This window comes from Heterodontus francisci, chromosome 32, assembly GCF_036365525.1.
Source record: "Heterodontus francisci isolate sHetFra1 chromosome 32, sHetFra1.hap1, whole genome shotgun sequence".
NCBI classification, from domain to species: domain Eukaryota; kingdom Metazoa; phylum Chordata; class Chondrichthyes; order Heterodontiformes; family Heterodontidae; genus Heterodontus; species Heterodontus francisci.
Genome location: NC_090402.1, coordinates 27829351 through 27857243, shown reverse-complemented (window position 1 = coordinate 27857243; position 27893 = coordinate 27829351). Strand labels below are relative to the sequence as shown.

Below are 27893 nucleotides of genomic sequence, written 5' to 3'. Positions count from 1 at the left end.
TTCGAGCAGAGACGCGAGTCCTGGAGCTTCCAGAATCCGGAGGAGGGGGAAAGGTACAGTGTTGGTGTTTATATCAAATCTCGATCCCTTCACTTTCTTTTTAATTCCCACCTCATTTCCCTGAGCAGACAGGAAGCTGGTGTTTTTTTTTTGTTGTGTGGACTTGGGTTTTCTCCTTTATTTCTGTTTGGGGCGCTCGCTCTCCCCGCTATCACAATACTAGATCGGCGGGTTTTTCCCTTTACTAGAACCGTCTCTAGCGCTCCGCCTAGACACACACACACAAACACACACACGCAGAGGCCGGGAACCATTACAAAAGGAGGTGGTGTTGAGGAGGGGGGGATAGAAATATTGAAATGAAAATGTTGAGGTGGAAGTTGCTGCTGGCGTGTGCTTTCTGGAGCAGCAGTGTTGCTGCTCTGTTTTTGTGTGTTACTCCGTGTTCAGGGCAAACCTAGAGCAGGCTTGGCTTTGTTCCATTACAGCACTAGGCCCAAGAAGGCTGCAGTCTGGCTCCATTTACCAACATATTACAAGTGCTGACTCCCACAAAATATTTTACAGGTTTGTTCTTGCTTTGAAAATTGTGTGCAGTAACTTAGAAGGAATTTCTTTACGTTTTCTACTTGCAGAACTATTGAGATTAGGAATTGATATCCTAAATTGAACTCTCCTCCTCCTCCCCCGCCATGTTCTGATGTTTTACAACAGATGTAGGATAAGTTATTTAAAGTACCACTGCACTGATTTGTACACGTTATTTTTAGTTGGCCTGTCCTGCTGCAAGTACTTACTTGATAAATTTTAAAATAGTTCTGCATGCTGTGAATTAATGTCCTTTTATTTCATTCTAGTTGTAGTACTGCTGTGTATTGTTTGGCATCAGAACACTTTGTGTATGTGCTGTTCATTTTATCCTGTGCACATATAGTCTCAAAATCATTTCTTTTCTTAACTCGTCCATTTTCACTTTGGTCATTGTTTTTTGTTTTTAGACACTACACAAGTGCTTTATCACCAGACTTCACATGGTATGCTTCATCTAGTTAGTCCTATGCAGCACAATGAACAGGAAAAATAATAAAATTGGGTATTTCAGCACAAGTAGATAAGTGGTTTAAGTACAAAAATAATTAAGAAACATAGATGCTTTATAAATAACAATTGTTGTGTCATAGTTCCAAGAAATTTCTGTTGGTTTGATGTTGAGGTCAAATTGTTTATTCACACCTATTTCGATCTCAATCAGTAGTGTAATAAAGTTACTATTTTGTTGGATGGGTGTGAACCATTTGAGTTTTGGATAACCAGTTGCCCTCAATAAACCTAATCACTTATCTTTGAACTGAAAGAGGTTGTTGTACTTGCAATAAAGAGTCCCAATAACAGTGAATTAAATGCAGTTCTTAAACAGTACAAATTGTAACAGTAGTGCCTCATTAATGCTTTTTAAACAAAACTTGTATTTATTTCCAATATCTAGCCCACACTGTTGAAAAAAACATGCCTTCTGTTTTTTCCTGTATGAAATTGCATGTAAACAGGTTCTTCCATCAAGGTGAATGCATTGTTGTGGTCTTTTGATGACACAAACATTTCACACTACTTTAATCAGAAAAGGTAAATGAAAGTAGGGAGAAACCCTTAGTACCTAGAGAACTGAAGCAAGGAAGGACAGTTTATCTTCGAGAGGGGGAAAGATGAGAAAGAATGGGAGTAGATATTTTACTTCCCACAGAAAAATTCTGTCCTGGTCCTGTCAGAATGAAAGACGTTAGTTGCATCAGAACACTGTTTATCATTCCTTCTCTTATGCCTTTCATGCAAAAAGTTGACTTTTTGAATGAGGGATGCTGTGGGAAATGTTTACAGTATTTCACATCACTAAATTTTGGTAAATGTTTTTTTGTAATTCTTAAAATGCTTTGCAGTCTAGAAAAGAATAAATCATTATTGAGCTGAAATGAGTTCAGAGAGCGTGTTCTACTAATCTCAATAGAAGTGCCAAAAGATTTGTGGGTCGGTACAGTTTTGATTCCGCTGAATACGCTGTGTTCTTTGAACCTGCCTCACTTTAAAGCTGTAGCAGTCTGACAGATGTAAATAGTCTGAATTAAATCCCCACTTGCCTCCGATTCTTCAACTTTTTTTTTTCAAATCACCTTCATTTTCACGGTCCCCATCAGTGATAACTTGCAGGAGTGAAAATGGAATTATATAGAATATACAGCACAAACAGTTTATTTAGTCCTATAGCGCCATGTTGGTGTTTATACTACACACGAGTCTCCACCCATCCTATGAATCTCGTCTCAGCCTTTCATGTGAAAATGTCAAAAGTCTGTTACGTAGGGCTAAGTATTTCTGTATACGCTGATGTCATGGGAACAATGACATCTAAAACCTTATCACTGTTGGTTTGAAACCACAAAAACTTAATTTTTCCCCAACACATTTATTTGCAACTGCTTTAAGAAAGTTCAAGATATTAGATTTACTATTTTTGAATTCAAACCCCCACCTGTACCAATACTTGCTGCAGCATTCAAAATGGCCATCTGGCCTTTCTGCACAAAGAAACAAATCCCAGGGAGTCTGCAAATCCGCCACATGTAGTCTGAGTAGATGCTAGATTGCTCTTTGGCCCCATCTGTCAAATAGCCTGATCTGCCACAATGAAAAATCAAAGTCGGGAGGGAGTAAGTAGATAATGGGTCATTTTTGATGCCTTCTGAAGTGCATGGTGAAGGTTTGCACGGTTATGTGCACTGTTATGCTGTACAATTCTATTTATTTTAACAATGATATTTCCATTGGCTATAAAAGATTTTTTTTTGTTCTAGAGGGTCAAAGGTTAACAGTTATTTGTGTGAAAAAGGTACGTTTTGTGAATGGAGAATAACAATGAGTGCATTCTGTAAATAATTCCATGGCTAGAAATTTGTGTCCCTATCTGAAGCTAAAAATATCGGGTTTCTCTTAAATCAGGGTCACATCTTTGCTCTGGTTTACCTCCCACCTGATCAATCTCCAAAGATGGTAGGCCCTGCTGCAACATCATTTCGACACATTATAATCATCAATTGCTGTTAGCTGTCACTCAGTCCTCCACTCTTCCTCGTGAGAAAGGTGCTAGCGGAGCCTTCAAAATTACAAGTCTTGGATGGAATTGAGACTTTATAAAAGAGATTTAAAAGTTGCTGAAGGGAAAATAAATGTCTGCTGCAAAAGAAAAACAGTCTCCTGGAGGCAGCTTTAGAAAATAAGATGCCAGATGGTTACATTTGAGGTCAGAACCGATAGTGAAGCCAAGATTGCTGATTTTTAAAATCTGAGATAACATAGCACAAATGTAGGGCAAAGAGGACCTGGGACTGGTCGAGAGAGAGAGAGAGTCATCATCTAAATATCATAGCACTGCCAGAATGCAGCATCTGTTAGAAATGTAATGGTTGAATTAAGAAGAACGGAAAGAAAAATTCCTTGTGGGTACTAGCTGACAGAATATGCTAATTATAGTGAATAGAAGCTTTGTGATAGTAACCCATGTCTTGTACAAAGTGAAATTTTGTGGGCTTGTCTCTTATGCGGGTCGCCTTATGTGAGTAAATATAGTACAAAACGTCTCTTCTATGACATTTTAGTAAGCCGTTCCTTTTGAAAGGCTATAAAGATCCCTCCAATATTGCCCTTTACTGTTTCACGCGTATTGCTTAGTAACAAGGAGTGTTTTAAAAATTAAGTAATAGGGTGAAAGGCCCCTTATTCAGGACACCAGAAAGGTTTTTTAAAAAAAGGTGAGGTAATCAAAAATTAGTGATCAGGTGGCACCAAGCTTGGGTTCTAAAAGCCTGAAAATTGGTAGCAGAAAGAAAAGGCTGATGTTTGAGGCCCTGGAAAGAAATGAGTTCGAGTAGAAGGCTGTGCAATGAGCCTTGTTTTCTGTAAGGAAGAACCTGATTGATATGTTCTATGAAGTTCAGAGGAGCATTGGCCATGTTATTGCTATTGGTAAAACTGAAAAAGATTGTGATGGTGAGAGTTTGGAGGTTAGAAGTGAGAAAGATACCGCTTAAAAGATAACAAGCTTTTCCTTGTATCCTGCCCTGGAGTATGAGTTGTGTGAGGAGATTGTCCTCTGATAGCCTCTGCAGTGTTCAATTTTTGGACAGACTTTTCTTTATAGAAATGGATTGTTGGGGGGGAGGGGGGGAAATTTGGCACAAAGAGAAACTGATTCCTGGAGGCAACTTCAGAAATAGAGGAGGTGGGGGCAGTTCCATTTTGTGATCAGAGAAAATGCTGAAGCCAAGAATGCCAATTATATGAAGGGCTAAAGCTGGAACCTTCAAAGCTCAAAAAAATTTTAATGTTTCTCACAAATTATTGTCTCTGAAGAATTGAAAAAAACTATATTTTTATTTCCCCTTTGAAAGACATGGAAGGTGTAATTCATTGTTGAAGAACTGGAGGTTGTGAGCGGTGAGGCTGTAAACCTGACATTCTTCAGTGGTCTGGCTGTTAATGATTTCCAATGATCTAATAGTTGTTGGATAAGCAGAAGCTTCCACCTCAAAATATCTTTCACTGTTTAGTTGATTTTAAAGAGCAGCGTAATCATCTAGATACAGAGCATTCATACTATTGGAGTCAAAACAGCAGCAAGTTCTCCTTTTACTACCACAAATGTTATTATTTCCCATTAGGTTCTTATTGAAATTAGCTGGCTGGTATGACCCAATTCTGAAGGAAAGGATTAATGGTACTATTCCTTTGCACTGTAATTCAATTGATCTTTCCTTTATAATATTGGACCAAGTCCAAAATACTGGAGAAATAGAAACAATTATTTATCCTTTCCAGCTTAAATCTGGAATGCATAACAAACCTGCGGGGGAACAAGCTAAAAGTATGTCAGACTCCCTTACCACATTGCTTTTCCGAAGATTGTACTGGAGACTGGTATCAAGGCAACTTTCAGGGCTCTTGTGGTTTGAAAAGGCAACCGTGGAGCCTGATTTAATAAATTATTTAGTCATAGTTATTACGGCACAGAAGGAGACTATTCAGCCCATGGAGTCCATGCAGGCTCTCTAGAGCAATCCAGTCAGTCCCATTCCCCCACTGTACTGCAGTTACATGGGGCTAAATTTTCACCCATTTCCAAGTTCAGCAAAAAATAATGAATAGCAGAAAATATACCCTATGAAAATTTCAGAATTTGGTATTGAATCCGGGTTTGTGTCCATGGCCGGCCTATGATCTTACACCCTCCATTAATTTGAGTTCATTCAAAACTCCATTCCTGCATTCTAAAGCACATTAAATCTTGCTCATCAATCATCCCTGTGCTCCCAGATCTACATTCACTTCCCAATCCACCAACATCTCCGACATCCTTCTGTGCTGTAATGACTTTCAGCCAATTGAGTCCATGCCGCTGTCTGTAGAGCAATCCAATCAATCATATTCCCCTGCTCTATCCCCATAGCCCTGCAAGTTTATTTCCCTCAAGTGCCCATGCAATTTCCTCTTGAAATCATTCATTGTCTCTGCTTCCACCACCTTTGTAGGCAGCGAGTTCCAGGTCATTACCACTCACTGTGTAAAAAGTTTCTCCTCACATCACCCCTGCATTTCTTGCCCAAAATCTTAAATGTGTCCCCAGTCCTAGTATGGTCAGATAATGGGAAGAGCTTTTCTTTGTCTGCCTTATCTAAACCTGCCATAATCTTGTACATCTCTATCAGATCTCCCCTCAATCTCTTTTTGCTCCAAGGAGAATAACCCCAGCTTCTCTAACCGAATGTTGTAGGTAAAATCCCTCATCCCTGGAACCATGCTGGTAAATGTCCTCTGCACCCTCTCAAGGACCCTTGCATCCTTCCTAAAGTATAGTGACCAGAACCAGATGCAGTACCCTAGTTGGGGACTGACCAGTGCTTTATAAAGGTTCAGCATAACTTTCCTGCTCTTGGGCTTCATAGAGGCATCGAGTACAAGATCCCATATGCTTTGCTAACTACTGTCTTAGTTTGTATTGCCACCTTCAAGGATCTGTGCACATGAACCTCCAGGTTCCTCTGTTCCTGTACACTCTTTAGAATTGTGCCATTTAGTCTACATTGTCTCTCCCTATCCCTTCTGCCAAAATGCATCACCTTCTCCTTCTCGGAACAGACATTCTGCTAGCCATCTATAATAGATAGCTGCCATTGCAGCCAATATGTTAAAGAGGGACCTGTTTTAGGCCACTGTCCTGAAATTGAGACAGCACACTTCCAAGTTTGGTATCATTGACAAATTTTGAAATTTTACTCTGTATTCCAAAACATAAAATCAAAAAAAAAGCAGTGATCCTAGTACTGAATCTTGGGAAACACCACTGTCTACCATCCTCCAGTCTGAAAAACACCCATTTATTACATCTTTCTGTTTCTGACCTTAAGCCAATTTTTTTATCCAAGCTGATGCTGACCCTCCTATTCCATAAGCCTAAATTTTGTTAACCAGCCTTTTTTATGTGGTATTTAAAATCCATATGGACCATATCCATTGCTTTTCCATCATCAACCTTCTCTGCTACTTCATCAAAAAATTCAGTTAAATTAGTCAGGTGCGATCTGCCTCTTTACAAATCTGTGCTGGCTATCCTTAATTAACTCAAACCTCTCCAAGTGTCTGTTGATTTTTTCCCCCGTTTCTAAAACCTTACCACCAATGATGTTACCAGCAATGTCCTTACGCCCTTTCTTGGAAAAGGGTGTCACATTTGCCACTCCAATCCTCTGGCACCTCCCCCGTATCCTAGGAAGATGATGGAAGGCCCTTCCACTATCTCCACCCCCACTTCCTTTAAAAACCTGGGATGAAAGCCATCGGACCAAGTAACTTATCCACTCTTAAGCATAATCAACCCTCCCAGTACATCCCACCTGTCAATTTTTGCCCCATCCATTACCTCTACCATCTCTGCTTCTAACAATGTTTTGTCAGCATCCTTTTCCTTAGTAAACACTGATACAAAGTACTCATTAAGTATTCTAGCCTTGTCCTGTGGCTCTAGGCATATATCACCCTCTTTGTTCCTGATGGGACCAACTCTGCCTCTTACTACCCACTTCCTATTTACATGCCGGTAGAAGATTTTGGGGTTCTCTTTTATGTTAACTGCCATTCTATTCTCAATCTTTTTGCCAGTCTTATGTTCCTCTTCACTTCCCTTCTCAACTTGTTGTATTTGGCCTGGTTCTTTCTTGAAGAATTCACCTGACATGCATCATACACTTTTTTTTTGTTTCTTCATGTGTTCTATCTCCCTCATCATCCAAGAGCCCTGGCTTTGGTTCCCCAACCTTTTACCCTTGTTGGCATGTACCTAGCCTGTATCAGAAACATCTCTTCATTAAAGAACACCCATTGTTCAATTACAGATTTTCCTGTTAGTCTTTGGTTCCATTTTACCTTTGCTAGATTCCCCCCCTCGTCCCATTGAAGTTGACCCTTTTCCAATTTAAAAGTTCTATTTTAGATTGTAGCTGCTCTTCTCAATTACTAATCTAAACCTTATATGATTCACTCTTACCCAAGTAAAGAGTAATAATGATCTGATGGGGGCATAGTTAATATGGATTTATGAATGGGAAATCATGTTTGACGAACCTGTTGGAGCTTTTTTGAGGATGTTACTAAAAGAATTGATAAAGGGGAGTTGGTGGACATGGTATACTTGGACTTTCAAAAGGCTTTTGATAAAGTCCTTCCCCCCCCGGCCAGGAGATTAGTTAGCAAAATTAAAGCACATGGGATAGGAGGTAATATACTGGCATGGATTAAGGATTGGTTAACAGGCAGAAAGCAGAGAGTGGGAATAAACGGGTCATTCTCGCATTGGCAGGCTGTGACTAGGGGGATCCTGCAGGGATCAGTGCTTGGGCCCCAGCTGTTCACAATATATATCAATGATTTGGATGGGGGGGACCAAATGTAGTATTTCCAAGTCCGTGGATGACACAAAACAAGGTGGGAATGTGTGTTGTGAGGAAGATGCAAAGTGGCTTCAAGGGGATATTTGGACAGACTTAGTGAGTGGGCAAGAACGTGGCAAATGGAATATAATGTGGAAAAATGTGAGGTTATTCACTTTGGTAGGAGGAATAGATGTGCAGAGTATTTCTTAAATGGTAAGTTATTAAAAAGTGTAGATGTACAAAGGGACCTGGTTGTCCTTGTCAATAAGTCACTGAAAGCTAACATACAGATGCAGCAAGCAATTAGGAAGGCTAATGGTATGTTAGCCTTTATCGCAAGAGGACTTGAGTACAGGAGTAGTGAAGTCTTGCTTCAATTGTATAGAACCTTGGTTAGACCGCACTTGGAGTACTGTGTGCAGTTTTGGTGCCCTTACCTTAGGAAGGATATTATTGCCATAGAGGGAATGCAACGAAGATTCACCAGACTAGTTCCCAGGATGGCAGGACTGTCCTATGAAGAGATTGGGGAAGCTGAGCCTGTATTCTCTAGAGTTTGGAAGAACGAAATGTGATCTCATTGAAACCTACAAAATACTTAAAGGGATAGCCAGGGTAGATGCAGTAAGATGTTTCCCCTGGTTGGGGAGTCCAGAACCAGGGGACACAATTTCAAAATAAGGGGGAAGCCACTAAGGACAGAGATGAGGAGAAATTTCTTTACTCAGAGGGTTGTGACTCTGCAATTCTGTGTCCCAGAGGGCTGTGGAAGCTCAGTCATTGAGTACGTTTAAAGCAGAGATTGACAAATTTCTAAATACAAATGCCATAAGGGAATATGGGGATAGTGTGGGGAAAAAGGCATTGAAGTGAATGGCGGGGCAGGCTTGATGGGCTGGATGGCCTACTCCTGTTCCTAAGTATTTCCCTCATAGACACTTAGTCCACTTGGCCCACCTTATTCCCCACCACAAGATCCAGCAATGCCTCCTTCCTAGTTGGACTGGGAACGTATTGGTCAAGGAAGTTCTCCTGAACACATTTCAGAAATTCCTCGCACTCCTTACCCTTTACTTGATGATCCCAAATCAATATTTCCATAATTGAAGTCCCCGAATATCACCGTTCTATAGTTCTTGCACATCTGTGATTTCCCTGCAGATTTGCTGCTCTATCTCTCACTATATGGCGACCTTTGAATATCCCCAGTAGCATGATCATACTCTTTCTGCTTCTCAACTTTAACCAAATGGATTCTGTCTTTGCCCCCTCAAGGATATCCTTCCATTTCAACACTACAGTATCTTTCCTACTCAGTATTGCCACCCTTTTTTTACTTCCCTATCTTTTCTGAATGCTTTGTATCCCTGAATATTAAGCACCCAGTCTTCTATTTTTAAGCCACATTTCCATTATCGCCACTACATCATATTCCCACACTGCCATTTGTACTTGTCGCTCACTATACATTTTAAACCTGTCTTTGTATTCCTCGTTATTCTTAGTTTGCTCCTGTCTAACACTCCTTTTCTATTACTATCCAACACAGACTTTCTATGCACCTTATTCCTCTTTTCTACTTCTTTATGCTGTTGCCCATTCCCCTATCAATTTAGTTTAAACCCTCGCCAACCACAATAATGAAATTCCTGTGAGGACATTGGTCCCAGTCCTATTGAGGTGCAACCCGTCCCTTTTGAATAGGTGCCGCCTACCCCAGAACTGGTCCCAGTGCCCCAAGAATCTGAAGGCCTCCCTTCTGCACCATGCCTCAAGCTGTGTATTGATCCTTCCTATTTTATTTCTGCTCATGCTAGCGCGCGTCACTGGGAGTTATCCAGAGATTACTACCTTCAAGGTCCTGCTTTTTAACTTCCTCCCTATCTCCTGAAAATCTGACTGAGACCTCAATACCTTGCCTTTCTGTCATTGTTACTGACATGTATCACAACTTCTGGTTCATTTCCTTCCCCCTGCAGAATATTCTGCACCCTCTCCATGTTCATGTCTGTGGCATTTGCTACAAGGATTGTTTTGCTGCTGCATTGGTAGACAAATACTGTACACCTACCTTATGAGATGTTATTTTTCTTCAGTTTGATGAAATTTGTTTTGTTTTCAATACAAGACTCAATGCACAGTTTTCAAGCCTAACTCGTTCCTTCTCAATGATATCTTCCTCCCACAATGTTTGTATTTTTAAAACCCCAGCTTGGAGTCAACTTAATATCGACTCCCAGCACCACCCCCCCCCCCCCCCACCCCCACCCCGCCCTAGCCTCACCCCTTAATTGGGTGTCCTCTGGTTCTGGGTCCTGCCGCCAATGGGAACAGTTCTCTCTATCTGCTCTGTGCAGACCCCTCATGATTTCGGTTACTTTAGTTATGTAGATAGATCGGATAAGCTGGAGCTCTTTTTTTTAAGGAGGGGAAGAAGAGCTATTTAAAAATCTTCTGGCTCTAGATTCTACGAACATCTTAAGCCACACGTACTGCAATTCTGCCAAGAAACTTAAGTAACATCTTGAGCTCCATCCTGAGATTCTGAAAAGCATGTTAAGCAATAAAGCTATCTGTGAGGTTGGATAGTTATAAAAGCCGAGAGATTTGGTGGGAGTGATTAGTTTGCTCAAAACTGGCTGAGGATTAATTCACTGAGACAGAGTATTAGCTAGCCCAGTGCTTGAGGCTGAAACTGAGATAGCCATGTAGACTGAGTGCTAATCCTTGAGCCCTGAAATGGCTGGTTACTTTGTGGGAGGAGTATTTATGAAAAAGTACTTCATGAGGAGCTAAGAATAGAAATTGACACAGATAATTTGTCTTGGAAATGAACAAGCAGATGATTTGCAGAACTGACCGAATAACAGATTATTTGTCGAAGAAACTAGCAGCAAGTTATATTTCATCTAAGAAATTGGCTACCCAGGATTGCAGATTTGAGAGATTTGATTTGTTTACCTTTTTATACCTATTTGTGTGTTAAATTATTAAAATCAAACCAATTTCAACTCCATTGAAATTCTGCTTGGAAAGAAAAACATCCAGAGTTTTGTGACAAAAACTGGAGGCATTTTAAAAGAACCTGTGAAAAGTCTGAGAAGCCTAATCTGATCAGTTAGAGACTGTGTTCAACAGAAGGACGCTTGAACACAACAGTATTTAATATAAATATTTGATAACTTGCCCCTTGGTTTTCCACCAGAGTATTTATGACAAAGGTCTGACCCTTGATCAGATTAAATGTTTCACATTTGGCATCGAGTACACTTCATTTAGAGGTAGGCATTATATTCAAAGGTTATAGTTAAAGCTATTAGTTGTTTAGCTGACAATTGTATAGTTAGTAACCTCTGTTAAAGTGCCCTGCATACTTTCTAATGCTGATACTAAGACGGTTAATTGTGTTAGCAAAAATGTTAGTACATGATTCCATTGTCATGGAGTCATTATAGAGTCATAGAGAGATACAGCACTGAAACAGGCTCTTCAGCCTACCGAGTCTGTGCCGCCAACAACCACCCATTTATACTAATCCTACATTAATCCCATATTCCCTACCACATCCCCACCATTCTCATACCACCTACCTACACTAGGGGCAATTTATAATGGTCAATTTACCTATCAACCCGCAAGTCTTTGGCTGTGGGAGGAAACCGGAGCACCTGGCGAAAACCCACGCGGTCACAGGGAGAACTTGCAAACTCCGCACAAGCAGTACCCAGAACTGAACCTGGGTCACTGGAGCTGTGAGGCTGCACAGTGGCGCAGTGGTTAGCACCGCAGCCTCACAGCTCCAGCGACCCGGGTTCAATTCTGGGGACTGCCTGTGTGGAGTTTGCAAGTTCTCCCTGTGTCTGTGTGGGTTTTCTCCGGGTGCTCCGGTTTCCTCCCACAAAGACTTGCTGGTTGATAGGTTAATTGGCCTTTATAAATTGCCCCTAGTATAGGTAGGTGGTAGGGAAATATAGAGACAGGTGGGAATGTGGTAGTAATGTGGAATTAGTGTAGGATTGGTATAAAAAATGGGTGGTTGATGGTCGGCACAGACTCAGGCCGAAGGGCCTGTTTCAGTGCTGTATCTCTAAAACTAAAAAAAAAGTGTGCTGCCCCAGAAGGATGGTACAGAAGGATGCCAATTGGCACATTGTATGGCTTCACTTATTGCTAAATCAAAAAAAGAGGTGGTCCATTCACTCTGTAATGTACCAGGTATTCTAAAATTTGGTTGTTTGTATAACAGTTGGTATAATCTGGACTGGTTGATGTAAAATAGTTCAGGCAAACCAGACATCTGATAATCCCTAGGCATGGGAGTTAAACCTTTTTAGATGATTCTTTAAAGAGACGTTAAGATAAAGGGGTTGAAGAATCACCTGGTGTCTTATAATTAAGGTTCCTTTTCTTATTGGGGCAGTTTACTCATCTGGGATGGTGAAAGGAACTATCTAATTTGTTGTCTTTTAGAAGCTCACCTAACTTGCAGTGTGTAAAATACACTTTGGAAAAACATACAGACATGATTTTGATAGTTAGGAATTGTTCTTGGGGTGTGAGTGACACTGCCATGGCTGTAATTATTGCCCATCCCTAGGTGCTGTGAGACAGTGCTAATGTGCCTTCCTGAATTACTGCAGTACATGTGATGATGATTCTCCTACAGTATTTTAAGATTGGCAATGAAGGAACAGAAGATACAAGTCCATGTCAGGGTGGCGTTTGACTTGATGGGTAGCTTGCAGGTGATGGGGTTCACGTGATTGTGCTGCTCTTGTTCTTGCTGAGATTGCAGTCTGGAAGATGCTGTCAAATTAAGTTAGGAGAAAGTTCCTGCACTGCATCCGATATACAGTGCAGATTGCAGCCGCAGAGTGCCAGCATGGATATTTTCGGTGGTGGGGCATGAATCTAGGACCGTTTGGTCTTTTACTGTTTGTGACTTTTATGGCTGATCCATCCAGACGAGCAGTGAATATTCTATCTCACTCCTGACTTGAACTTGTCAATGCCTCGCCATCATTTAATGAGTCAGGGGAGGAGTCTCTGCCCTGCTGTTGATGTGGCTGATCCTGTTAATTTCTAGTCATCACTGACACCCAAGAGGGATGTTGATGGTGGGGTTTTGGTGACAGTGGTGACATTGAAGATCATGAGAGGTGGTTGAGCCTAATCTTGTTGCCAGTTATGTGACATAAAGGTTATCCACCACTTATCAGCTCAAGTCTGGATATTGTCTAGATCCTGCTGTAAGCTGGTATGAGCTGCTAAATTATCGCAGAGGAGTTGTGAATGGAACTGAATGTTGTAAAATCATCAACAAACAGCCTCACTCCTGGCATTGAGGTAAGGTACTTGAAGCAGTTGAAATAGTTGGGCCAAGGTCACTGTCCTGAAGGACTTTGTCCTCTGGTTGTAATGAATGTCTTCTAATAATGACAACTATCACTTTGTATGCCAGGTATGACTCCAGCTACTGAAGGGTATTCCATTGACCTCAGTTTTCCTAGGGTTTCTTGGTGCGATACTCTTCATCAGATGCTGTCTTGATGTCAAGCACAGTCTGATTTTTGCCATTCCTGCAGTGTCCTACTGTTGCTTGCATCTCTGAATCAAGGCTATGATGAAGTAAGAGTTGAGTGATTTTGATGGGGCCTGAAATGAGCATCAGCAAACAGGTTATTGGTGTTAATTGAAGGCGTTATTTCTACTTTTTCTCACCTTTATTGATAATTGGGAGGTGGTTGGGGTGGCAGTTGGCTGGATTTTTTTATGGATAAGACATATGAAGATTTTCCACGTTGTCAGGTAGATGCCAGGGGCTTGACCAAGGAGGGCAGCTGGTTCTGGTGCACAGCTCTTCTGCACTACTGGGATCACATCGGGGATCGTAGCCTTTGTTGTGTCCAGTATACACGGGTGTATCTTAATGCCATATTGACGCAAATTGGCTGGACATTGGCACCTATTATGAAGGGGACCTTGATAAGAGACAGAGTAGGATCGTCACTTGGTTCTTTTGCTTGAAAAGATACTTTCAAACACTTAGTTGTCTGTTTGACTTGCTTGGTAGCACTCTTGCCTCTGACTCAAAGCTGTGGTTTTAAATCCCACTCTGGTTCCTGAGCACATGAAACTAGGCTAATAAATGCAGTACTGAACAGTTGCTATGCATATTTTAAACCAAGGTTCTGTCTGTCTGTACAGGTGAACACAAAAGATTCCATGGCATTTTTTAACTGAATAAGCAGCATTTGTCTCATGAGTGATGGAGTCTACCTATATCCCATTGAGAAATGTCAGACACTTCTATCTATTCTTTGGATGAAAGCTAGTGCATAAGTGGATAACGAAACCAAGTCAGTTTGCTCGGACTAGTATCTCTGATGTTTGGTTTCACAGGCCCAAGTATCCAGAAGGAAGCTGTGCCCAAGTGACCATTCTTCATGCATAAAACTAGATATTGGTAGGGGAAAGAAGTAGAGAATGCTTGATATGGACTTTCCAAGTTTGGTATTCATACCATAAACACAAATGAATAAAATGTGCTTTAATTATCTCAATCCTTTGTGTGTAAAATAAACATCAAATATTTCAATCCTCTGTCTATATAATCTAAATGTAATATTGCTGGGTGGGTTGAGAAGATTGGTCTTAGTCCTGGATTAGGCACAGTATCTGAAATTTTCTGCACATCTGGTTCCTGATCTCTCTCTGCCTTTGTGGGCGAATGGAAAGGGACTCACTCAGGCTAATGTTAAATATCGATGAGAAGCCAATTTCTAAGTAGGATTGACATAGACTGGCAGGTGCCATATTAATATGTAGTGCAGAGAGCTCCAGAAGGAAAATGGGTTCATATCTTTTAAAAGTGGAACTTTGCACTAAATAAAAAATGAATTTGCATGAGTATGGTGCCCTTCATCCCCTATGGCTGTTCCCAAAGAGTTTCACAGTCAATTAAGTACTTAAAGTGTAGTCACTGTAGCGAAAGGTCCAAAGAAAACAATAAGTTAAGTGACCAGATAATCTGTTGTGATATTGATTGAGAGATGAAAGGTGACTGAGACATGAGGAGAACTTTTTGGCTGTTCCACTCGTGCCGTAGGATCTTTTACATCCACCTGAGGGGACAGACTAGGCCTCCGTTTAACCTCATCTGAAAGACTGTACATCTGACAGTGCAGCATTCTCTTTCTATCCACTGGAATGCTAGCCTATATTATGTGTTTTAAGTCTCTGAATGGAACTTGAACCCATGAGCTTTTGACTCAGACAAGGGTGCAACCTCTGGCCCAAGGTTGGCATTTGTAAAGAAATCTTTTGAGATTTTTTCAAAAGCTACAAATTGTGAGTTTTGAGTTTTAGTTGATGAGGTGGAAGCTTTTGTTTCTTGTAAAGTATTTTATATTTATATTTTATAAACTATTTTACAAACTAAGCTTAGTTAGTGTGAGGTGATGTATTTGGGGAGGTCAAACAAGACAAAAGAATATACAATTAATGGGAGAATGCTGAAGTGTAGAGGAAGTGAGGGACCTTGGAGTGAATGTCCACAGATCCCTGAAGGTAGCTGTACAGGTCGATAAGGTGGTTAAGAAGGCATATGGAATCCTTTCTTTTATCAGCCAAGGTATGGAATATAAGAGCAGGGAAGTTATGTTGGAACTGTATAAATTGTTTGTTAGGCCACAACTTGAGTACTGTGTGCAGTTCTGGTCACCTCATTACAGAAAGGATGTAATTGCACTAGAGAGGGTACAGAGGAAATTTACGAGGTTGTTGCCAGGACTGGAAAAATGGACCAGGACTGAGGAAAGATTGGATAGGCTGGGGTTGTTCTTCTTGGAACAGAGAAGGCTGCAGGGAGATTTGATTGAAATGTACAAAATTGTGAGGAGCCTGGATAGAGTGGATGGGAAGGGCCTATTTACCTTAGCAGAGAGGTCAGTGACTAGGGGGCATAGATTTAACGTGATTGGTAGAAAGATTAGAGGGAAGATGAGGAAAAGATTTTTCACCCAGAGGGTGGTACAGGTCCTAAACTTGCTACCTGAGAGGGTAGTCGAGGCAGAAACCCTCAACTCATTTAAAAGGTGTCTGGATGTGCACTTCAAATGCCATAACCTTCAGGGCTATGGACCAAATGCTGGAAGGTGGGATTAAGCTGGATGGCTGGTTTTTTGACAGGCAGAGGAGACATGAGATAAGTAGCCTGGTTCTGTGCGATAAATTTTCTATGATTTCTAACAAGCTATAAACTTTTTGTCATACACCACTTTGTTATATTGAATTTTGAATCTTGATTGTACACAACAAGCAAAACTTAAATTTTTTTGCACTTTAGTATATTATTTGTTACTGTTTACTCATAAAACATTTCCTGCAATAGTAGCACTGCTTGTCCTTTGAGTCACTCTGGATTCTTTGGAAAGTTGGCACAGGAATTTGATGCAAGTGTGCAAATTCTTCCAGGGAGCCTCACACACAGTTGCAAATAACTTGTGAATACTGCCCACATCTGCAGTTGTAAAACCAGGACACTGCGGTACATATGTTCCTTGCAATTTAATGGGATACCCCATTGTGCAATAGTTAAGGAGTTACCTTTTCAAGCAGTGTTGAAATGACCATAGCACTTGACAGCAGCTGTCTGCCTGTCCAATGATAGTAAAGAAGCTCTTAGTGATTCACCGAACAGGTGAATCAACCTAGACAGCTAGTCATCTTAGGTTGGTAATTAGGATAACTTAGCACAGTGGTCCATTACTTTTGGAAATTTTCCAAATAAAGACTTGACGGACTTAGATTTTTATTATACATTGAGATATTTCTGAGACACAAAGTACTGCACATGCAATGATTTACTTTGAATTTCTTTAGCTCTTGCAAAGGCAAGGCCTACATGTGACTTCAGACCCACAGCAATTTGGTTTACTCGTAACTACCCTCTGGAATGGCCTAGCACGCCACTCAATTGTCAAGGGCAATTAGGGATAGGCAACAAATGCTGGCCTTGCCAGCGACTCCCAAATCCCACGAAAGGAATAAAAAGTGTGGTTGCCAAAGAACAGTTCATCTGTTTTTGGTGGTGTTTTGAGGGGAGAAATATTAGCCAAGCTACTGGGAGATTTCCCTGCTTTTCCTCAAATGCCAAAGGATCTTTAATGTCTACCTGAACCATCAAAACCAGCTGAGTAGGCCTTAGTTCAACATCTCACCTGAGAAACGGTAATTATATACCTGACAATAGTCTCACACTATGGCCGGTGGGTCGTGGGTCAGATGCATTGTCCAAGTGCTGGCAATCCAGCCCTCAAAGTCCAGATAATCTATTTGTACTTATTATTTCTCATCCGTTGGCTGAGCCTGGAAGTTTGGCTGTTATTACTGTTGCCTCATTGATACTTGACATTCAGATTTAGCTTTAAATAGATGTAAATTAATGAGAGCATTTATTTAAACTTTGTGTAAGCCTCAAAGTTCCATGGTATGCATCTGTGTGGCCACAAAGACAAACAGCTTTGCCTTGATTGTGCTTTGTTCATAAAGTGAGGCTTGAACTGATATTCTTTGGGCCTGATTTTAACTATGTTTAAGTGGTTGGGCTTTGAATGAGTTAGTCTCACCCTTTCAGTCAGAGTTGAGGGTTTTACTGAGAAGGTAATTCAGAAATTACTGCTATAACATCTTATAATTCGGGTAGGCAACTTCAAGTATCGGGCAATTTTGGAACTGAACTTGGTGTGTCAAATGAGTACTCATGGCATGTTACTGAGCAATAGGCCATAAATGTGACTTAAAATACCAAGAGATATTTATTTTATAATGAATTGCTCATGTTCTTTTTGTTTCTTTCTAGATTTGGAAACATGGCTCCAAATTCTGATGTGCTTCGTTTTAAGTTTTCAAGCTATGGTGATTCCATGTTGCAGAAAATGAATTTGTTGAGGCAGCAAAAGCGATTCTGTGATGTCACAATCCGAATCAACAATGTGGCATTTTTAGGGCATAAAATAATTTTTGCAGCATGCTCTCCCTTTTTGAGGGACCAGTTTTTGTTGAACGATTCAAAGGATGTCAGAATTTCACTTCTCCAGAGTTCAGAGGTTGGAGAACAGATACTTTTGTCCTGCTACACTGGTATCCTGGAGTTTCCTGTAAAGGAATTGGTAAACTATTTAACTGCTGCAAGCTACCTTCAAATGGGCCACATTGTGGAAAGGTGCACACAGGCCCTTTCTAAATATATTGAGCCAAAGTTGTTGTCTGAAGACCCAACGCACAACATAGGTGAAAGCAGCAGTTCAACTGCATTTCCTGAAACTTCAGAAAGGCCTCAAGAAAGTCCTCCACCTGATTCTGGAAAGAACAAAATGGAAGATCTTACGCAAACTAGGGATGTCTCTGAATGTGAAACCGACTCAGAGGATAGCAACATTCGTATTGTTAAAGTGGAATCTCTGACTAGTGATATTCAAGAGAGTGAGAATGGAGACAGTTTGAGCCATCTTTCGAATAATTTCAGCAATAGTGTGGAAAGAGCTGTTGCAAATTCTCCTGAGTCGCAGCATTCCCTCGTTAATTCAACTGTTGATTCTAGAAGCAACAAAGTGGTAGATAGCTGTTTACAGAATTTTGTAGCTGATCCACCCAGATTGTCAGAAGTTGTCAATGGTACAAATTTTATGCTTGCAGCCAATGAGTTTGAGTTGCAAGGTTTGAGTAGTTTTCCAAATGAGGAAATGGCTGCTGCAGGTGGGTTTTTGTTCAAGCGTAACAGGGGCACAAAACTGTTTGCAAACAAAACTATGTACACCAATCATTTTAAAATGCAAGACAAATGGCTTCAGAAGCCCCACCATTGCAGTAAATGTGGTAAAATCTTTCAGCACCTCGAAAACTTCATTAGTCACTTGAAAACACACAAACTTTTCCTGTGCCTGCGCTGTGGCAAGATTTTCACACAAAAAAGTAATCTGACCCGGCACATTCGAGTGCACACAGGAATCAAACCCTATCAGTGCACAATTTGTGGGAAGACGTTCACTCAGAAATGTTCTCTGCAGGATCACCTGAATCTCCATAGTGGTGACAGACCACACAAATGTAACTACTGTGATGTGGGCTTTGCTCATAAGCCCGCACTCAGGCGGCATCTCAAAGAACAGCATGGGAAAAAATGCGTAGATAATGTCACTGAAGGAAGCATACAAGAAATTACTCTGGAAGTAGATACTATTGAATGACTGCAGTAGTGCTGTTCTTGATCTGATATCTTGTTCAAAGGCCAGCTGAACTTCTTTGGCCAAGCAGTAAATTTAAACACTTTGGGAAGGGTGATAGAAATTTTGCACCAAATCAAAATAATAATGGTATCTCATCAGTGTGTTAGTAATTATGCACAGCACTGCACTGGGAAGAAATGTTTCTCTTCTATCTGATGAAATAGAAATTATAAACTAACAGTTTTAATAGGTGTTTGATAGAATGTCTGTAATTTGAAAGGTGCAGTTCAGTACTTAAAAGAACTGACTGCATTCTAATAGGCCACTTAGCATTTATCAATGAACAGATGGCATAATCTTTCATATGTCTTGTCCTCTTTCATTTAGGACTATGTTCACAATAAGGCAGAATAACTCTCTTTGCATGTAGGCAATAGAGTGCACCTGGTTAGTTAACTATTTTTCCAGGACTAATACCTAAATTGTGAAGCTTTGCCTTATGACTTTGTGGAACATAGGAACAAGAGCAGGCTTTTCAGCCCCTCGAGCCTGTTCCACGATTCAGTCAGATCTTGGCTGATTTGTACCTCAACTCTATTTCACCCGTATCCCTGATGCCCTTACCCAACAAAAATCTATTGATCTCAGACTTGAAAATTTTAATTGATCCAGCCTTTTGGGGGAAGAGTGTTCCAGATTTTCACTATGCTTTTGTAGAGGGGGGGAAAAAGTGCTTCCTGACTTCAGTCCTAAATGGCTTCACTCTAATGTTAAGGTTCTGTCCCTTGCACTGAATTCCCTCACCAAAGGAAATAGTTTGTTTGAATCTACCCTGTCAAATCCCTTTATTTTAAACACCTCAATTAGATTATCGCTGTTTTTCCAATTTCCTTTCTGAAATTATGGCTTTTTTTTTTTGCATCATTTTAAAATCTTATTTTCTAATGGTTAGAGCACTGTTCCTTCAGTCCATCTGTCCCTGTCTTCCCCTCTTGTCTCCACATTTGTACTTGTAGAATATGCTATTTGGGGAAACTAGGACTGACTATTGATAGGCAAGAATATGTAGCTGCTGTGTCTTCAGCATAAATCTAAAATAGCAGACCTCCAATTTAAGATTTTTTCAAGAGTAGTGATTCCATACTTAGTACATGGTAAGTTGATGTGACTAGAATTGCTATACTAGTAACTCTGCTCCCAGCAATGATGCTGCTCTACCTAGGTGTCTGAAAATTAAGTGACAGGATTATGTGCTGCATGATAGCTGTTATCATGGATGTTGATTTTTATGATGGAACACATTACTCTAGTTTTGTGTTTAATAGTCATGTATTTGCTTTCCGACCATAGAGCTTATTTTGTTATGCCATTCCTTAAAATTTCTAACACTTGTGAATAATGGTCTATTCCTTGAAGGCATTGCAGAATTTCATGAAACATATCTGGGGAGAGACATGTGTGAGGAATTGTTGCATGGTTTGTGTCTCAATTAGAAGTTTGGATTCACTGTATATAATCCAAATTAGTAATATTGGATGATTTTTCAATCTGTCCCAATTACTCTCTCTCCTTCCCCTGCCCCCCCCCCCCTCAAAAACCTGGCACTCCAAAGAAAACATCAGCTACATGATCATTATTAACCGGGTAGTTTGGTGAACAGTCTTAATTGAGCAGATATATTCCAGTTGACTGTTTAAGCTATGTACACATACAGCTATTGTGCCACATCAAGAATGATCTTTTAAATTATTTGTAGTGTGGGAGCATAAACATCATTTGCAAAGAGGGCAGTTTCACCACAACAGATATTTTATCATTGTATTCTATTTTTGGCATTTGTAATGATGCCGCCCTTTTCATTATGCCACTTTTAACGTAACAGAGAAAATGTGCATTGCAGAAAAACAGGGTTCAATTTTAACTCCCAGGCAGGAATGCAGCATAGAAAGTGGCTTGCCCATCCTGGTGCAGTAGCAAGTAGGGTCAATTGAGTTTAATGGGCAGGCCTCCTGCAGTGCTCCTTGAGGACTTAACTGACCAAAGTAGCAGGGAGGTCAACGGGTGTGCAGCAGCCTCCTGCTGGATAATGATACCCCGCAAAAGATAAATACTGCAGCAGGTGAATCCCAGTCAGCCGGGGGGCGGGGGGGAGGAAACCTAGGACAGGGGAGCTCCAACATTTCATCCTAGGTATTTTCCTAGGCCCACAAGGAAACTTTAAAAAAAAAAAGTTTTTTAACCTTACTGACTGCTGTTGCTGGCAGGTTTTGCCTGATGATGAAGTCAACACTGACTGTTGCCCAACAGGACTCGGGTTAAAATAGCAGATACGGTCCTGATCACATCATCAGAATGCGATCATATTTAAAGAGGACCTCAGTGGCCTGGGGCAGTTTGCCAGAGCTGGCAGGGAAAGCAGTGGGTAAATGTTCTGCTCTATTTTAACTGCCCCAACCTGGTTTCTACCAATGGGGACAGTTTAAAATCAAGCCCGTGGTCTTGTCACTGGGACAGAGATAGTATTGTCATCTTCACACTGAATCTGGAAGAGTGGCTTCTCATCAATTTTCTCCCCTCCTGTCTGAAAGGGGTACAGATGGCAGGCACCCCCTGGTATTTAGTTATTCATGTGTGCCTTGACAGTGAACGTATTGCTTAACCAGAAGGGAATCTAGGGTTATCGACAGTAGATGGGAGTGTAGAATTCGAAACAAACAGATGCTGTGATCTTATTGAATGGCAGAGCAGACTTGAGGGGCCGAATGGCCTATTTCTGTTTCTAATTCATATGTTCGAAATTCACAAGGGCCATTATCAGTGGCTCCAATCCTGTCTTCACTTAATGTTCACACAACAAGGATTGCTAGATAGTGATCAGAAGTGGAAACTGTGGCTGTTTTTTCTTTTTGCCCCATTGCCAACCCCACATAGCTATGTGAGAATTCTGACTTTGAACTACCAAGCTAATGCAGGTGGAAAGGTAACTTCATGAGACACATGGTTCAGAACATTGGCAAATTCATCAACCTGCATAGGTGTTAAATTCAGCCCTCACTGAATTTGATATGTCACAATGGGAGTCTGCAAGCCTCCATTACATCCAGTTTTCATAGCACTTTGTAATTCAGAGTAAAGATAAGTTACAATAGCTCATGCCAGTAGTAATATCTCATTGCATGCTATTGTCATTCTCGAGACAATAGAATGTTAGGGGTTTTGATCTTATGTCCTATTATTTTTTTCAGGGGTGCTGAGCAAGTAAGGTACTCTGTCAGAAATAAATAGAAAATCTCAAAGCCAAAAAAGATCGTTAATCTATTTAATCCATCTTCCTGCTATTATTTGACCAATGCTGTGTTGATTTCAATGTAGGTTTTGAATGTGTGAATATATGACTTTACATTGCAGTTATGTGGAGATACTAGAGAAGCTAGGATTTTTCTCCTTTTGAGTAGAGAATGTTATGGAGAGATTTATTTAATAGAGGTGTTCAAAATTATGAGTACTTTGATGGAAGTAAATAAGGAGAAACTGTTTCCACTGGTAGGAGGATCGATAGCCAGAGGACCCAGATTTAAGGTAATTGGCGACAGAACCAGGGATGGAGAGGGGCAGGAGGAAGAAATGAGAATTTTTTTATGCAGTGAGTTGTTACAATCTGGAATGCACTGGCTGAAAGTGGTGGAAGCAGATTCAAAAGTAACTTTCAAAAGGGAATTAAATATATACTTGAAAAGGAAAAATTTGCATGGATGTGGGGGAAGAGCAGGGGAGTGGGACTAATTGGATAGCTTTTTTCAAAAAGCCAGAACAGTTCTCTTCTATGTAATAAAAGTTTTACTAATTCTACATCAATGCAAAGTATGAAAGGCTTTGTTAGAGTAGACAGAGTGTTTCCACTTAGCAAGAGCAAAACTAGAGGCCATCAATACAAGATAGTCACCAAGAAACCAAATGGGGAACCCTTTACCCAGAGAGTGGTGAGAATGTGGAACTCGCTACCACAGTGAGTAGTTGAGGCGAATGGTTTAGATTATTTAAAGGGAAGCAATAGAGAAGCGACTAGTGGATTATGCTGATGGAGTTAAATGAGGAAGGATGGAAGGAGGCTTCAGTGGAGCATAAACCTAGCATGGACTGGTTGGGTTGAATGGCCTGTATCTGTACTGTAGCTTTTGATTAACTCCACCCAGTGAGGGTGCTCAATTTACTCGAGATATTCAGCTATCCAACAGCCAACTCTGTAGTGATGCTAATTTCATGATGTCTCAATCTGGCTATCTTGGAAGATTCATTTTGTGGTTCATATACTATCATTTCCCCTTGAAAATGAGGAACAAAAACAAATCAGCTATGTCGATTTCTTTGACAGCTTTCAGAAATCAGTAGTCTTTACTCATGTCGTTTGCCATTTCCAAGCAGTCCCAAAAAAAGGGGCCTGGAGTTTCCAGTAGGTTGCACTGTTTTTTCAGTGCAATTTACCCGAAATCGGCCAAACCAGTGCAAAAGACCAGGGAATTTCAAGCACAAATTATGTCGTGCAGATTGACTTTCTGCGATCTTTTGCGCTAGTTTAAACCATATCCAGCTGGAAGCTGACTCCACCCACAAAACTGGCCGTGCCCCCAGATCGAAATAATCACCACTGAGGGTTTCTGCTAATTGCCTCTATTTGCAGGCCCTTGATGAGGCTCGAGATTAGCTTTTCTTTAAGGCACAACAACACTAATAGCCATGTTTTAAAAGCTTTTGAATATAATTTATTTAATTTACTTCAACCGACTACACCAGTATAACTAGGAAATGGTTCTATACAGATGTTTTAGTCATTTTCACTTATTTAAAATCGGGGTACTCAAGTGGTGGACAAGATTAAAAATGCTTATTTGTGATAAATCCATTTTCAGCGGTATTAATCAAACACACCAGGTAACCACTCTTCATGGAATATTTTTAATAGCAAAACTATTTTTTAACTGTTCTCAAATGCTGCCTGATTGCACTGGTTCGTAGCAAATTGTGTGTTTGCAATATGCAAATGCATATGAGAAACTTGAGAGAAGAAACACTTCTCAAAACTAGTGCAATTTGTGCCTGAGTCGCTGGTTACACCCAAAGCAGAAACTCCTGGCCCAGGTGAATAATTGTTGGATTGTTTCTTTTAAACAAGCTCTCCCTTCTGTAATTATACCTTTTTCGGTTATGTCTATATTGTCCTAGAGAGTGGGGCAAGTGTCCACCAATACAACTTCCTAGTTCACTCTGTGGCTTTCTGTATAAGCCAGTAGAGATGTTTAGCAGGGCGGGATGGGACTCCATGTAGCCATTTTTCTTCTTGTTCCTGCTTATCCGACTCCATAGTGATTGAACACTTTATCACATAGGGCACTCCATCCAGACCCTAGGATGAACAATACATTTTTTTGGAGGCTTTATTAGCTGCTGAATCTGTTGTTCAAATCCAAGTCTCCAAAAGGAGTTGACAGAGATCTAGAGTCACTTAATTACTAAAATCATGTGCTTAAAGAATTAGCATGTTCTTTCTGCTCTTCCTATGCAATTACTTTTGGGCATTGAATATAAATCTGCTGAAAGGATTATGGATAAATACCTGCAAAGCCAATATCTGTGAACTAGAGAGCTTATTTACTCATCTTTGCCCTCCAGAAGTTAATCAATAAATGGGATGATTCATTTGTATGCTTGAGAATTTTTAGCTCAGTGGTCCTCCTTATTGCCTCACCAATATGCGCTGATGCACTCTTCAGTAAGGTGCAGGATATGGATTTTCTCCTCGGGGGTTTCTCCGAATGCAGAATTTCTGATCTCGGTCAGTGTCATTTTGTGAGGTACCACTTGTAATGATGGGGGAGGGAGAACTGTGTATTACTTAGCATTACTGTTGTCTTCTGTGAAATCAGATTAGAAGAGCTACAAAGGCCTGCAAAGATTGATTTGACCACCCTCTTGGTTATGCAATGGAGATTTGTAGAACTGAGGGACAACGTTAAGTGCAGTGCTCAGGAGGAAATAGAATGGTCTGACTAATCTCCAAATAGAAAATTATAATTCCAATGATATTGGATAATTCCCAATTTTATTAAAGTTCCAAATGTTAATGCAGTACTAGTTTAAATTCTTGGTGTTATCATATTTGAGGGAGTTACTTAAAAAAAAAATCAGTATCACAGATGTACATCAGCTTCCTGCAGGTCTGATTTATTTAGTACTCACCTAGAGGTTGATATATGTAGCATAATCTCCAGCCATAGCAATTGGGAGGAGGGCTGTGGATAGTAGAAATTGGTAGATGATCAAGACAGGAATGAAGAAAAATAGCATAGAAATAAAACGAACTGAATAGAAATTCTTTCTTGAGCATGAGGTTATAAAGGAGGAGATTGGTGTCAGCAGACTGTGTGCTATGAGGACTTCTAGTTCATCAAAATTGCCAGCTATGATTAATATTTAGTAGGCTCATAAATTGCAGATTCAATTCACACAACAAAGGTGGTTTATCAATTTGACTTAAATTGCAAACATTATGTAAAGAATTACCATTTTGGGTCTTTTCTAAAGTGTTGCTTCCAGTCTACACAAGACTTTATTCAGAAGTTTTCAAACTGATAAAGGTGTGTTCTATTTTTTACCAGCAGTTAAATAGAACTGTTTTTGATAGTTTGTCCACATTTTTCTAGGACTATATGCAAGTCACCATAAGAACTGACTACTGTTATTTCAGTATCCTTTGACACTATTGGTCCTGAAATTGGATTTTTGGGTTACCTAGCACATTAGCATATACCTCATCTAGGACAGTATTTATGACATGTATACTTTTACTTATGTAACTTTAGAATGTTGCTTCATTTTTCTCAGCTGTGGAATCCTTAAGTTCTCATCAAGTATGAATGTGCGTGACTACAGCTGTAACAGTGGAATGAACTAGTTTTGTTAATAAGTATATTACAGTCTTAACTATGGCCACATAAAGTTCATATTCAAACATTGAGTTTATATTTAAAAATTTGCAATGTGGATATAATGTTCCAAGGAAAAATTTCATGTCAAAGGAAAAGTAATCTGTGGAGTATCCCCTATTTCTGGAGATCTCAAGATAGTCTTAATAAACATCAAGATGCATCTTTTAAAAAAAAACTGCTATACCACAGAATGATTGGATGGGTCTTCAGATCTGTGATTTTCCCCATGCAATAAGGTGACATTCCACGGCTAAGGCACCAGGAAGGAGGGAAATATTGGGAAAGGAGTCATCACCTGCTCCTCCCTATCCTATAGCTCAGACAAATGGCATTGTCAAAGATGAGTACATGGTACAAGCATACTTCCTTGATTGCAGGAACAGAAAATAAATAGCTTAAAAACGAGGATAAAAATTTTAAGATTGCAGCAAAGTCTGTTATCTATTTTAGCTAAATCAGTGCTAAATACTAAATTTTATAAAGCTTTTTTTATATAACCAAACTTTCGGAATGGGATTAAACTGATAGTTGAGAATGTGACCATTTCCATTCTGGTATATATTGATCCAATATTTTATTTCCAACTGAAAAAAATTAAATTGGTTTGGTTAAAATGTTTTGTTCTGATACAATTTGTACCTAATCACAAATCTTTGGACAATATTTTGGATGTTGCCAGGGAACAGATGAACTTCTGCATATACAATTAATGCATTGTCAAATGTATTTCAACTTGCTTGGATGTCCCTTTGTTGCACTCTGTATTTTGATTGGTATAGCATCTAGTTGGATATCTTATTATTTGGCTTACTTGATACAAAGCTGTCTTAAGCTAATTTTGGTACACCTGGTGATTGTATTTATCACTTGGCCTAATTGAGTAGAAGTTAGTGAGAAATCTTCTAAGCTGTGATTTTAGTATGTGTCCCATATCCTGCAGTCATCTCGCAGATCAGACTATTTTAATATTTTTTAAATACTACCTTCCAGATTTGCAGAATTATAAATTTAAGAATGCGGCATAATCTAGAGGTGTGTGACTTTCATGGCCCTTAGTACAACCATTAATTCCAAGGTACTTGAAGTTATTAACTGTCTTTATCATTCTTGAGTAGATTAGTAGTACATTTACTTTAAAAATGTCTAGGTGTCCTCTTGCCGAATTGTATTGATTTTTGTTTTCAGCTATATTATTGAGCTCAAACAGTTGTATCCTCAACCACAATACAATTTCTAAATTTTAGCTGCAAGTCTGCTGGGGTACAGTGTGCATTGATAGCTGAACTCTAATTTGCTCCAACACCTGGCTGAGAACAACAAAAAAACAAGTTCCTCAAGGACAAAAGTTACTTGCAACCTTTATTTTTCAAATCATAAAAAACAAAAATGCTTTATCAAAAATACATCTGATGAAATCTGAGGCACATTTAGTACTTAAAGGTGAAAAAGTAGTTTCCTTATGGTACAGTGTATACACAAATGTTAAAAGATTTTATTTTTTTATTTTTTGCATATGTTATGTGAATAAATCAATTATAACTTTTTCTATTTGTTTTATCCTAGCAGTTAACTCTAACAGATGCACTGACGAAAATAAAAGTCCTGTTTTCTGTAATACCTAGTTTACACATTCCTGGTGGTGTAATATTACTGCAATGGCAGGAGTTTTTTTTACAACAGCAGTATTCAGATTTGTTCACTGGAAAACA

The 27893-nt window shown here is 39.8% G+C and overlaps 1 protein-coding gene across 4 annotated transcripts; it reads left to right on the top strand.

Annotated features, from left to right (window-relative positions):
* Positions 1–7: 7 nt before the first annotated feature.
* On the top strand, positions 8–27893 carry LOC137347716 (zinc finger and BTB domain-containing protein 26-like). Of its 4 annotated transcripts, none has more exons than XR_010969005.1 (3): positions 8–53; positions 17836–27624; positions 27751–27893. XR_010969005.1 is itself a non-coding variant. In XM_068012553.1 (2 exons), the coding sequence occupies exon 2, from the start codon at positions 17846–17848 to the stop codon at positions 19220–19222; it is 1377 nt and encodes a 458-aa protein (XP_067868654.1). In that variant the 5' UTR covers positions 8–53; positions 17836–17845; the 3' UTR covers positions 19223–27893. The 4 variants fall into 4 exon arrangements, 2 of the variants coding, with proteins under 2 accessions (XP_067868654.1, XP_067868655.1); XR_010969004.1 differs by having other exon boundaries at positions 27748–27893; XM_068012553.1 differs by having other exon boundaries at positions 17836–27893.